We start from the raw sequence: 14,102 nt of genomic DNA on the forward strand, positions 1-14,102 counted from the left end.
ATTTGTAGGACAAAGTGAGCCTATGGTCCTACTCTACTGTCATCTTCTACCAAGGTATGTTTAAACTTCATAATAAACGGAATTCTTTTGTCCAGAGTGGCTGTACCATTTTGCATGCCTACCAGCAAAATACGAGAGTTAGATTTACTTTACATTCTCACCAGCACTTGTCATTGTCATTTAAGAAAAATTTAGCCCCATTTTAATGTGTGTTGTAGAATTTCACTGTAATTTTAATTTGCATTTCCCTAATGACTGATGATGTTGAATGTCTGGTGCTTATCTGCCATCCATATATTTGCTTTGAAGTGTCTATTTAAATCTTCTGACCACTTCTTTTTCAGTTTAATATATTTGTTGGGGAATAAGTTTAGATTTACAGGAAATTTGCAATGATAGAACAGAGTTTCTGTATACTCTTGACCCAGTTTCTCTGAATGTAAACATCCTATATAACTATGGTTCATTTGTCCAAACTAGGAGGTTAACCTTCATACAATACTGTTAATTAAATTCCAAACTTTATTCAGATTTCACAGTTTTTTTAATGTCCTTCTCCTTTTCTTTTTTTCTCCAACTGTCTGTGGATCAGTCCCAGGATATGGAGAGTTAAAATATTATGCCCTCATGTTTTAAATCCCTTGGGTGTCTTCAGCTTCTTGGAGAACTTGTGCCTAGAGCATCTGACCTCTAATCTTGAGTAATTTTTAGATCTCCTCCATTGTTGTCATCTTGGGATTTCCCTTTACCTCCATCCTGGGGATTCTTTTCACCTCCCTCTTGGGTTGGATCTGTTATTGACTGGATCCAATGTCTTTCTTTTTCATGGCTTTCTCTTACTTGGTTTATACTCTCATTTTTGCAAAACACATCTTTTTTGAGCTTCTGGATAAAGGGCAGATGGAAATTATTTTTGTGTACAGTATTCTACTCTTACATATAAGTGTTTTTTCAGGATGTGGTCATTAATTTTATTTATCAAGTTGCCTAGGGTAGAGTACCCAGTTATTTAATAAACACTGAGGTAGGTATTGCTGAAAATTAATTTGTGGATGTGGTTAAGGGTCTGTATTTAGTTGACTTTAAGTAAAGAAGATTACCCTTGATAATATGGGTGAGCCTCATCCAGTCAAGTGGTGGCCTTCGAAGAAAAGCTAATGTTTTCTAGAAAAGAAGAAATTCTGCCTCACAACTCTTCTACCAACTCATGCCTTAGTATCCAGCCTGCTAATCTGCCATTTGAATTCCAGATTCACCTTTTCCTGCAATTATGTGAGCCAATTTCTTAAATCTATTAGCTATGTCTAGGTCTCTCCTACTTCTCTGGAGACTCCTAAGTGATACACAAGGTATAGATTAGAGATTAGAAAAAAATATTTCTCAGAATTTTTAAGGATTCATTAGTTTTTGGTTTCCAGTGGTGCTGTTGAGAACTTTTATTGAATTCTCTCTTGAGGTTTATATAAAATTTTACTTTCTGAAAGCCTATGGAATCTCGTGATCATCCCTGGTGGTTTGAAATTGCATGGTTAGGTTAATTTTTGTCCATTTTTCTGGGCACTTGGAGCCTCTTTTAATCTGGAAATGCATGTATTTTTAGTTGTGGGTAATCTTCTTGTATTATTTGTTTGAAAGTTTCTTTACCTCCATGGTCTCTGTTTTCTCTTCGTGGAAGTCCATTGGATATATGATCTGTGGAATTGTCTTCAATTTTATTTTTATTCCTTTTCTCCTTTTTAAAATCATTTGGATATTTCCTCAACCTTATCTTCCAATCACTTTCTTAGTTTCTAACTTCTGCCAACATGCTTTTACTTTCCACATTTTCTTTTACGCTTTCTAAATATTCATTTTTGTAGTAGCATACTGATCTTATTTCACAGATGCCATATAATTTGTTTTCTCTAAAGACATAATGCTAATTTTTGTCTTGAAGTTTTTTTTTTTTTTTTTTTTTTTTAGATTCTGTTTTCGTGTAATCTCTACACCCAACATGGGGCCCGAACCCACAGCTCTGAGATGAAGTCACATGCTCCACTAACTGAGCCAGCCCAGGCACCCCTAAGTTTGCTTCCTATAGTCCCTGTTTCCCCCAGTCCCCAATTTTCTGCTGGTGTATTTCAGTCTCAGAGAATTTCCTGAGAAATTTTGTGATCCTTGGTTGGCTGCTCATTAAGAGTGGGGACGAAATGCTATGAGCACTGGTGGTGGTGGGGTGAGGAGAAAGCTTGTAGCTGAAATTCACTGTGGGCTGCCCTGGCTGAGTCAATTGCTGGGGAATCTCCAATGTTACTATCTTTAAACTTTCTCCCTTGGTAAGGTAACTATATTTTAGTGGTCCAGAAGACAACAGTTTTGAGTGTAAAAGAATGTCCTGTTGTTATGCCTGAGTGTCAGGCATAAACTCAGACTATCCTAGGCAAATTATAGGATGATCATCGACTTCCTGATAGTGATATTTCTCATGGGAAGTTCTTCCATATCTGGTATAGATGCTAGAAGTCAAATTGTCTGCATCTTGGAGCTGTGTGGAGGAAGAGGTCTGGAGGGCCTCCTCATTCATTATAGTCTTAAATTGGAATCTACCCAAATGCCAATCAGCAATAGAACAGAAAATTGTGGAATAGTCATACAATGGACTACTCAACAGTGAAAAAGAATGAGCTTTTTTTTTTTTAGTATGACCTTCTACTACACACAACAAAATGAATGAATCTTATGTAGCATTGAACAGTAATAAAAAAACAGATAAAGAGTATGTACTATAGGATTCCATTTATACGAAGTACTAGAACTGGCAAAACGAATCCATGATAATAGAAATCATTATAAGTTACTTTTTGGGCATTGATGGAGAGGCATCAGTCCCACCAGGGGAGGGCACAAGAAAGAGTCTGTAGGTTAGATAAATGGGTAGATTTAAAATTGGAGAGGGGAAGAGGGGGAATCCCAGCTCGGTAAACCCCTGTAGTCAGAGTATCTGCTAGCACCTATGAATACTAGGGAAAGAGAGGCAAAGAATCCTCAGTTGTCTATTTCATTAGAATTCCCTGCTGAAATCCCAACCTAGGATAGATTGCCAGCATCAACTCTGCAGGCAAAATTAACTACTTACACTGAGTAACCCTGGCTCTGGGTTACTTTTACGAAAGTTAATACCAAGTTTGCTGATAAGAATCAGCTTGCTTGGACTTGAAGTAGTTTACACTGAGCATCTTAATCATCAGGAATGTCTTTCTGTGGTCTTGGTCATATTACTTTCTAAAGACTTTTTTTCCCCATTGTATGATTAGGCAGCCTTTTAAGCCTTTGCTGTTTGAGACACTAATGAAATTGTGTAGATTTAAGCAATCATTGCTTAAAATATTCACCGCCCCTTTCTGCTGAGTCAGTTCCTTGGTGAGACGTACACTTGCCACTCCTATGACCTCTATCCTGTCAATATCATTTGCTTTGGCTGGTGACATGTGAGCAGAAGTTCTGTAAGCCACATCTAAGCAAAAGCTTTAAGAGCTCCCATTGCCAGTTTCACTCTTTTTCCCCCCCCCTGCCATACAAAGGGCATGTCCTAGATAGGAGCTGCTCTTGATTCCTATGCAGAGATTCGGGTATTGTTTGTTACCATAGCGAAACAGAGTGAAAGCTAATACACCAGGATATTATTTGGGAAAGTCTTCAGAACAAGTTGAGTACAGTCTGCTACTTTGTCTTCTCAGGAACCAGAGACTTTTCTCTCCTTCATGAGAGTCAGTTTATTTAGGATCCCTGAATATCTTAAAAATGGAGGAATATCCATTTTAATTAATAAAAGAAATATAGAGACCATAAACCATTGGAGTTAATGCACTACCACAAAATTGAGAACAAAATATTTTATTTCTCTCAACAAAACTATAGTTTACAATAGTATTTACTAAATAAATTATATAATTTCTCTTTTACAAGCAATAAACTAAATCACAAATATTTCAAAGACAACGTATGTACACAACATAAGGCCTTTTATAAATAGCTTTGCTTTTTCTCATTTCACTAGTAAACAGTGAAAAAATCTTTATAGAAGCTAGTTTTCTATAAAGTATATGCAGACCTATTACACTGATCTTTATATGAAACCAGTTTAAACTTTTAAAGACATGGGCTATGATGATAATTTTGCAAAAAAGAGCAGAATGTATACTTTATTTACCATTTTGCATGGATGGATTTTTAAAAAATAAGCAGGTTACATATGTTGCTTATGTATAATCATTGGATGCATGCAAAACGAAATAATGCAAGTGTCAATAGGAAAATAGCACTTCCAAGTCCAAAATGGTGATTGGCAATGGTATAGAAAGCAGCTTAAGTAGAGCTCATGCAGTTCTTCACAGTTGAGCAAGCAACAGCAAATGATAGAATAGTGTGGTGTTTTTCACATCACATCTGCTGATCAGCCTATGGACCAAGGCTTCCCTGACACCTTGCAAACTCCTAAATCCACCTGATTATTACTCTGTGTGCAGCGGGGTCAGCCAAGTTCCTCTGGGTAATTCCGGAGTGGAGAAAATTCTCATCCACCACTGTGTTCATGTCTCATGGTCACCGTTTTCACTTACTGGGGAGGGGGGTAAAAAAGAAAGCAAGCAGCTGTTAAGACTAAGTTTTGGCATTGACTGATAACTGCTCCTTATGAATGGGAACACAAATTCATTATTTCTCCTGATGCCTCGTACTCAGGAAATGTACACAGAGAAGTGGGGGTGCATTAGGCTCGGGGATCTTCTGCAATGCTTAGCATAGTACTGCTTCTCTGGTGGACCTATAGCATGTAATTACACCAAGGTGTATCGAGTTCCTCCTACATCAGTGCACTGTGCTAGGGCTCTGAAGGAAAGAGTGCTGGCTAAGGTACGCTCCTGACCTCTAAGAGTACAGGGCTTTGAGCATGTGCTGTGGTCTAGCAGGCTTGAAGCTAATCAGAACAACTTTAACATCGTCTTGAACTCATGAACAATGTGTTCATTTTCAAACACTATCCTTGTGACAGGGGAGTAAAAATATGTCCAGCAAATATTTTTTTAAAAGATTTATTTTAGAGAGAGAGAGAGTGTGTGTGTGAGAGCACCAGCAGGACAGGGAGAGAGAATCCCAAGTAAATGTGGAGCCAGACGCGGGGCTCAATCCCAGGACCCTGAGATCACTACCTGAGCAGAAACCAAGAGCTGGACACTCGACTGAGCCACCCAGGTGCTTCCTGCAAATATTTTTTATTATTTTTTTATAATCTCTAGACCCAATGTGGGGCTCGAACTCATAACCCCAACATCAAGAGACACATGCTCTTCTGACTGAGCCAGCCAGATGCCCCTGTCCAGCAAATATTTAACCTAAAATGGTAACCATTTAAGGTCAGAGAATGCTAATTCAACCTGTGACAGTTAAACCAAGCTACATATGGGGAGGCAGTACCGTGTTCAGTTTTTAGAGACAGACACAGTGGGCTAAGTGCGTTGATTTCCTAATTATTACAGCTCCAGGGCATCAGGCATATTACTGAACCTTTTTTTTTATATTTTATTTATTTATTTATTTGACAGAGAGAGAGAGAGACAGTGAGAGATGGAACACAAGCAGGGGGAGGGTCAGAGGGAGAAGCAGGCTTCCCGCAGAGCAGGGAGCCCGATGCAGGGCTCGATCCCAGGACCCTGAGATCATGACCTGAGCTGAAGGCAGTCGCTTAACCACCTGAGCCACCCAGGTGCCCCTGAACCTTCTTTATACCTTGTTTTATCTGTACAAGGGAGTAATAAATCCTACTTTATAGGGTAGTGGTCAGGGATAAAGTTTTCTTTGGGGAAATACAGTGTGTGTACCTATGTGAGTGTTGGTATATACACACATACACACGATATACACTAATAATATATGTATCATTTAGTGCCAGGCATGTGCTAGTATCCTCACAAGAGCCGTCGAGAAGGTTGGAGCTGGAATCAGAGACTGTGTGGCCCAACACACTCATATGGAGGCTGAAAAAACGAAAACGAAGTTTGAAATGACTCTGCAAATTATTAAGAGACTATGTCAAAGGTTCTATTTAAAAATGAGTATTTTATCATGTAATTTAAGCTTAATGAGAGTTGTAATTTTTATTAGTTTCCACTTTGTTTCTTATTAATCTAAGTCAGGAAGGTTTGCCTGCTTAAATGTACAACTTGCTCAAACTGTCACTCAAATCCTCTTTCAGAAATAGCTCATGTTTGGTGCCATGAGCTGTAGCAGCAGGCAAAGCAGAAGCTGCCCACGTTCTCAGGACAGATGTCTGTAACGTGGACTTTGTTCAGGCTCAATCTGATAACTTGGTGTGGTGCATATCAATCAGGGACATAAAAAAATCCACATAAAATGATATGGTCCTACTGATCAGCTTTATAAATCCTTTTTTTTCTTTTTTTAAAAGATTATATTTTAGAGAGAAAGCATGTGAGCATGGGGTAGGGGGGGTGTGAGGTAGAGAGAGAGAGAGACCCAAGCAGACTGTGCCAAATGCAGAGTCCCATGCTTGGCTCGATCTCATGACCCTGAGACCACGACCTGAGCTGAAACTGAGTTGGACATTCAACTGACTGCACCTCCCAGGTGCCCCTGACTCCTGCTTTCTTACAAATAAAAACCAAAAACTGGAAGGTGATAGTTCTGTTCTTGTTCTCTAGATCACAGCTGGAGGTCTCTGTCTGGGTTCTAATGTTAAACTTGGAGAAGGCCATGACCCAATTAGACCCATGCCTGAGATGACCCACCAGGGAAGGGCTCCAAATCCAAGACCCCATGAAATGGCCAGAAACTTGGGTGTTTCGGTCTAGAAAAGGAGAGCTAGCGATGGGGCATAAGAGCTACCTTCCAATATCTGAAGGTTGGCTATGAGGAAGGAAGAGTTGGGTACCAGTTTAGGCCTAGGACACGTGTCCCCAACAAGAGTGGCGCAGATGGCATGATTCCGGGGGTGGGGGTTAGAGTATCAGAATGTGTGAAGTGAGGAGCAAAAGCTTCACCCCTCCTAGTCTTTCCATATCAGGCCCCCTGACCCGCATGTCCTACCCCAGGCACATGAGTCCAGTTTCCCATCTGTTGAGACCAGTGGGTGACAATAAATGGCTCTAAGACCAGAATTGGGACAAACTCGTGGAAGCCAGTTTAGCTTCAACCTGGAAGTGTTTTCAGACCAGAGTAAAGAAATGAGTAGTCCGTGAAGGAGGGGTAGTTGCTGTCGCCGGTCACTGAAGGCTGATGCTTACCAGCTTCTGGGTAGAGCTGAGGCAGGAGATCCAGCATCCAGAACGTGCTCCCTATGTGGTGGCCGGTTGAGGGTACTTGGGCAGTCACAGTGGGCTGTGGCAGTGAATCTCGGAGTTCGATTTCAACCACAGGACTATTAAATACCGCTGATAATTTATATCCCCAAATAACTCAGAATATTGTAAGGACTTCCTGTATATAAATTACTCTCTGAAAAAACTAATTTTTTGGGTGTTTTTCAAAATGGGTTAAATTGGTAATTTAGTAACAAGTGAGGCTTTATAATAAACATACTCTCATTATTAGGAAAAAAGGAGTCGGGCACCTGGGTGGCTCAGTTTGGTTAAGCGACTGCCTTCGGCTCAGGTCATGATCCTGGAGTCCCGGGATCGAGTCCCACATCGGGCTCCCTGCTCGGCAGGGAGTCTGCTTCTCCCTCTGACCCTCCCCCCTCTCATGTGCTCTCTTTCTCTCAAAGAAATAAATAAAATCTTAAAAAAAAGCAGCAGGCAGGAGGTGCCCAGGTGGCACTACCCGAGTGTGAAACACCTTAAAAAAAAAAAAAAAAAAAGGAGTCATTTCCAGCTGGGGTCATAAAAAATCCTTTATATCCACACTTCATAAGTTTGGTTTTTTGTTTTTTTTTTTAACTGATGATGTAGAAGTTTCTATAAACTTGTATGAATACCCACTCTCACCTCCAGGGTACAAGAATGTCTATGTGGGGGAAGAACTACCAACTCTTTATCCATGTTATAATGTAGCCCTGGGATGACATGGTTGTCTACATGAAAGTGTCTGTTTTGTGCTAACTTATAACTATCATAAAATGAGGTGGCCTGACACGTCTTTAAGTCTGCGTGGAATCTAAAAGCACAGTGTCTCCTTGCTTGGCCGCGGTGAGAAGTCTGTAGAAAGCAGTTTTATTATCCCCTTTAGTAGATGTGCTATAATTTTCCTTCAAATTATAACCCTCCAGTCCTCTATTACCCATCACTGGAGAGACCAAAGCAACAGCCGACTATCCCACCAGGACCCCACGAAGCCCCTGAATTTATTCATCACAGTGGGGTTCCCATGCTGTGTCCCTCCAGCTCCCCAACACAGAGACGGGCTTCTCACCATATCAGTGCCCAAAAGAGTAGCAAACTTTTGAGGTGACCTGAGATCCAACCACCCCTGGCCTTCTGGCTTTAGAAACAGAAATGGGAACCGACGCTTTGGGTACCAGTTTAGGCCTAGGACACGTGTCCCCAACAAGAGAGAGCTCAGGCAGATCTCCGAGAAGGGACGACAGACGGGACATCATTTGAGCTGTCACCCTCTGAGCGGCTGGGCGGAGGTGTGCTCGCTGTCTTCTGGCCGCAGTGATGCCAGGGTTTCTGCCAGAGCACGTGGTGCTTGGAGAATACAAGATATTTTAAATGCTGCGACCTGACAGTACAGGTGGAATTAGGGACAGACGGCGCCCGATTCAGGATAGTTTGGCTTAGGATTTTTCGACTTTCGGTGGTGAGAAGGTGGTAGGCATTCCGTAGAAGCTCACCTTCGAATTCTGAATGGTGATCTTTGCCTGGGCTAGCAACATGTGGTAGGAGCCTCTCTTGGGATGCTGGGCAGTGGCAGCAAGCCACCTTCCGGTCAGCCACGTGATCACGTACGGGCAAAACCGTTCTGCACCCATACGATCATTCGGCTTTTCACGAAATTACACTTCATTATAAAATAAACTTGGTGTTAGATGATTTTGCTCAACTGTAGGCTACTGTCCGTGTCCTGAGCACTTCCAGGCAGGCTAGGCTAAGCCATGATGTTCAGTAGACTGGGTGTCCTCAATGCACTTTCCATTTAGGATATTTTCAACTTAAGATGGGTTTATTGGGACAGAACCCCATCATAAGCCAAGATCTGTATTTCTGTGGCCTAATCCCAGTGTTACTTATTCCACACATGTGTGTTTATGTCTGGGAGTGCGTGAGGTGGAAATGTATTTCTATTTCCACTTAAACCCAAGGACTTAATTTTATGATGGAAACTACACAATAATGCACACATGGGGTCAAAGATTGCAAAGCTTTTTCATAATTAAAATTACGTAAAGCACGAACACAGAGAAAGAAAGGAAAACAAATCAAAAGCAGTCTGTTTCCTAACTAACCAAGAAGCCCTGTCTGAGGCTGGACCGCAGGTTCAACCACAACTGAGGTTGTGGGGGGAGGCCTGATACCCCAGGAGGACCCTAAAAGTGGAGCCCTCCAACGTGGGCTTCCCAGAGCCATGTGCAGAGGGCATCAAAGTTGAGATACTGCATTTCTGAGGTCTCCTTTCTAGGCTTGTTTCCAAGCCTTATATGTATATATATTCCCCCCCCCCAAACTTTTTGCCTGAGAAACCCACCCACCCACACCCTTAACCTGTTTATTTTTTGAAATTTTAATCTTTTTTATTGAAGGAACAGTTGACACACGATGTTACATTAGTTTCAGGTGTAAAACCTAGGGATTTGACTTGTCTCTATGTTATGCTATGCTCACGGCAAGTGTAGTTACCATCTGTCTCCATAAAACGCTATTACATACCACTGACTGTATTCTCCCTTCTGTACCTTCTGTTCCCACGCCTTACTCAGTCCGTAACTGGAAGCCTGTGTCTTCCACTCCCCTTCACTCATTTTGCCCCCCTGCCCTCTGGCAACCATCAGTTTGCTCTCTGTATTTATGAGTCTATTTCTGCTTTTTGTTTAGATTGCATACAAGTGAAATCACGTATTTGTCTTTGTCGGACTTCACTTAGCACAGTACCCTTTAGCTCCATCAATATTGTGGCAAATGGCGGGGCGCCTGGGTGGCTCAGTTGGTTAAGTGACTGCCTTCGGCTCAGGTCATGATCCTGGAGTCCCGGGATCGAGTCCCGCATCAGGCTTCCTGCTCGGCAGGGAGTCTGCTTCTCCCTCTGACCTTACCCCCTCTTGTGCTCTCTCTCATTCTCTCTCTCTCAAATAAATAAAATCTTTAAAAAAAATATTGTGGCAAATGGCAAGATCTCATTCTTTTTTTTTTTACGTCTGAGTAATCCATGGTGTATATGTATCCCGTTGTCTTTATCCATTCATCAGTCGATGGACATTTGGGCTGCTTCCGTACCTTGGGTACTGTAAATAATGCTGCAATAAATACAGGGGTGCATGTACTTTTTAGAATTAGTGTTTTTGTTTTCTTTGGATAAATACCCAGTAGTGGAATTACTGGATCATATGGTATTTCTATTATTAACTTTGTGAGAAACCCCCTTAGTGTTTTCCATAGTGGCCGTTCCTGTTTACATTCCCACCAGTAATGCACAAGCGTTCTTTTTCTCCAACACTTACTTCTTGACTTTTTGATTCTAGCCATTCTGACAAGTGTGAAGTGATCCCCTGCTGCGGTTTTGATTTGCATTTCCTTGATGAAGAGTCTGCTGGCATTGGTATGCCTTCTTTGGAAAAATGTCTATTCAGATTTTCTTATTTCTATTTTTTTAAAGATTTTATTTATATTTGAGAGAGAGAGAGAGAGAGAGAATGAGCGCACCAGAGGGAGCACGAGGGGAGGGGCAGAGGGAGAGGGAAAAACAGGCTCCCCTCCGAGCAGGGAGCCCGACACGGGGCTCCATCCCAGGACGCTGGGATCATGACCTGAGCCAAAGGCAGATGCTTAACGACTGAGCCACCCAGGCGCCCCCAGATTTTATTTTTAAATCAGACTGTGTGTGTATGGGTTGAATTGTATAAATTCTTTATTTTGGATACTACCTCTTATGGGATATATTGATTGCAAATATCTTCTCTTGTTCAGTGGGTTGCCTTTTTCATTTTGTTGATGGTTTGCTTTACTGTGGAGAAGCTTTTCATTTTGGTGTAGTCCCAGTAGTTAATTTTGGCGTTTGTTTCCCTTGCCTGAGGAGACCCACCTAGAAAAATGTTTCTATAGCTAATGTCAAAGAAATGACTGCCTTTGCTTTTTTTTTAAAGGGATTTAATGGTTTTACAATCTGACATTTTGGCTTTTAACCCACTTGGAGTTTATTTTTTGTGTATGGCGTGAGAAAGTGGTCCAGTTTCATTCTTTGGCTGTAGCTGGCGAGTTTTCCCAGCACTGCTGATCAAAGAGAGTATCTTTCCCCATTGTATATTCTTGCCTTCTCTGTCATAGATTAACGGACCATCGGTGTGTGGTTTTACTTATGGGCTCTTTCCCACTGATCTGTGCGCCTACTTTTGTGACAATACCATACTGTGTTCGCTACTATAGCTTTGCAGTAGATCCTAAAATCTGGGATTGTGATACCTCCAGTCTTCTTCTTCCTTAAGACTGTTTTGGGTATTTCAGGGTCTTTTGCACTTCCATACAAATTTTAGTATTATTGTCCTAGCGCTGTGAAAAATGCTGTTGGTGTTTTGATAGGGATTGAACTGAACTTGTACATTGCTTTGGGTAGTATGAACATTTTAACAATTCTTCTAATCCATGAGCATGAACTATATTTTCATTTGTGTCATCTTTTTCTTATCAATGTTATGTAGTTTGCAGAGTACGGGCCCCTTTTACCTCCTTAAACTTATTCCTAGGTATTTTATTACTTGTGGTGCGATTGTAAATGGAGTTATTCTTTTTTTTTTTTAAAGATTTTATTTGAGACAGAATGAGAGAGAGCACATGAGAGGGGGGAGGGTCAGAGGGAGAAGCAGACTCCCTGCTGAGCAGGGAGCCCGATGCGGGACTCGATCCCGGGACTCCAGGATCATGACCTGAGCCGAAGGCAGTTGCTTAACCAACTGAGCCACCCAGGCGCCCTGGAGTTACTTTCTTAATTTCTCTTTGTGCTACTTGGTTATTAGTGTCTAGAAACTCAACTGATTTCTGTGTATTTTGTGTCCTGTAACTTCAGTGACATCACTTTTCTAATAGTTTTTTGGTGGAGTCTTTAGGGTTTTCTATGTATAGTATCATCTGCAAATAGTGCCAGTTTTATTTCTTACCAATTTTGATGCCTTTTATTTCTTGTCTGACTATGTGGCTACAACCTCCAGGCTTGGTTTGTTCTTTTTTCTAGTTACTCTAAGTGTAAGGTTAGGTTTGTTTTTTTTTTTTTTTTTTTAGATACTTTCTCTTGGGAAAGGTATCAGTATACATTTTCCTCTTAGAAATGCTTTAGTTGTTGTTTTTAGTTTCTTTTGTCTCCATGTATTTTTTTTTCTTCAATTTCCTTTTTCATTTCTTTGTTGACCCATTGGCTATTTAGTAGCCTGGTGTTTAGCCTCCAAGTGTTTGTGTTTTTTCCAATTTTCTTCTTTTTGACTGATAACTAGTTTCATTTCATTGTGGTTGGAGAATATGCATGATATGATTTCAGTCTTTTTAAATTTATTGAAACTTGTTTTGTGGCCTAACATGTGATATGTCCTGGAGAATATTCCACGTGCATTTGAAAAGAATGTATTCAGTTGGTTTTGCATGGAATGTTCCATATATATTCAGGTCCATCTGGTCGTGTGTGTGTGTGTGTGTGTGTGTGTGTGTGTGTGTGTGTGTGTGTTTTAAGATTTTATTTATTTATTTGAGAGAGAGCAAGCAGGGGGAGTGGCAAAGGGAGAGGGAGAAGCAGACTCCCCACTGAGCAGGGAGCCTGACATGGGGCTTGATACGCAGCTTGATCCCAGGACCCCAAGACCATGACCTGAGCTCAAATCAAGAGCCCGAAGGTTAACCGACTGAGCCACCCAGGGGCCCCTACAGTCTTTCTTTTAAAGTCTATTTTGTTTAAGTATTGCTATCCTGGCTTTTTTCTCCCACTTGCATCTATATGGAACATAATTTTTTCCATCCCTTCACTTTTAGTCTATCTGTGTCTTTAGGTCTGAAGTGAGTGTCTTTTAGGCAGCAAAGAAATAGGTCTTGATTTTTTATGCATTCTGCTGTTTTTTGATGAAACGTAAATCCTCTAAATGCTCCAAAGTAATTATTGATAGGTATGTACTACTGCCATTTTGTTAAGTGTCTAAAACTACATTTAAAAGATGTATTTAGTCAATAAAATTTGGTAAGAGCTGGAATGTGGTGGCCAGGCAGAGCTTCACAATTGTCGGATTGGCCAATACGAACAGCACTAAAAACGGCCACGAAGTCTCCATGTTCCGTGAGCCCTTGGGGTGATGTTCTTTTAAAATTCTATCTACCTTAGGTATAGGCCAAGGGCTCCACGGTTTTCCTGTATGGTGTCCAAATGCATCCTCATTTTGGTTTCAGAACGAAATTCTTTTTTAAAATATTTTATTTATTTGAGAGAGCGAGCTTGAGAGCGCACAGAGGGAGAGTGAGAGGGAGAAGCAGACTTCCTGCTGAGCAGACAGACTGATGCAGGGGCTTGATCCCAGGAGCCTGAGACCCCCAACAGACTGAACCACCCAGGTGCCCCTCAGATTGAAATTCTCATCCACTGTACACGTGAGGAAAGCACTGTTTTTTTTTTTTTTTTTTCTTTCCGGGCTAACATAGGTAATAATCCCCTATTTCCTTTTTCTACACCAAGCCCCCATTTCCATCAGCAATTTCTGAATTCTGTTTACCTCAGCCCTGCTCTGTTTCCTATTCTTAATCTCCTGGCTGACGTTCCTTCTATAGCCATGACAGCACAGTACCTAGTCCTGCCTTGCTGCACTCACTGTGGCCAAAACACACAGCATCACCACCTACATGTACATAAAGGCTTCACAATGCCTCATCCTGAGCTCAGCTCCTTGGCTGTGGTGTCCCCTCCGTCTCTCAATCGGGGTTCAACAGATTGAC

The 14,102-nt window shown here is 41.3% G+C and overlaps 1 protein-coding gene across 6 annotated transcripts in view; it reads right to left on the bottom strand.

Annotated features, from left to right (window-relative positions):
- Positions 1-3,864: 3,864 nt before the first annotated feature.
- PIP5K1B (phosphatidylinositol-4-phosphate 5-kinase type 1 beta) overlaps positions 3,865-14,102 on the bottom strand; it is a 297,076-nt gene continuing 286,838 nt past the window's right edge. For 5 of the 6 annotated variants that reach the window (XM_025891469.2, XM_025891473.2, XM_025891470.2 and 2 more), the window contains one exon: positions 3,867-4,597. In XM_025891469.2, the coding sequence (XP_025747254.1) occupies positions 4,595-4,597 (3 nt within the window). In that variant the 3' untranslated portion in view covers positions 3,867-4,594. Of the gene's footprint in view, positions 4,598-14,102 lie in introns of all 6 variants that reach the window. The other variant, XM_073878110.1, reaches the window with a different exon arrangement.

This window comes from Callorhinus ursinus, unplaced genomic scaffold, assembly GCF_003265705.2.
Source record: "Callorhinus ursinus isolate GAN/ISIS: 27379988/994484 unplaced genomic scaffold, GSC_fseal_2.0 scaffold28, whole genome shotgun sequence".
NCBI lineage: Eukaryota > Metazoa > Chordata > Mammalia > Carnivora > Otariidae > Callorhinus > Callorhinus ursinus.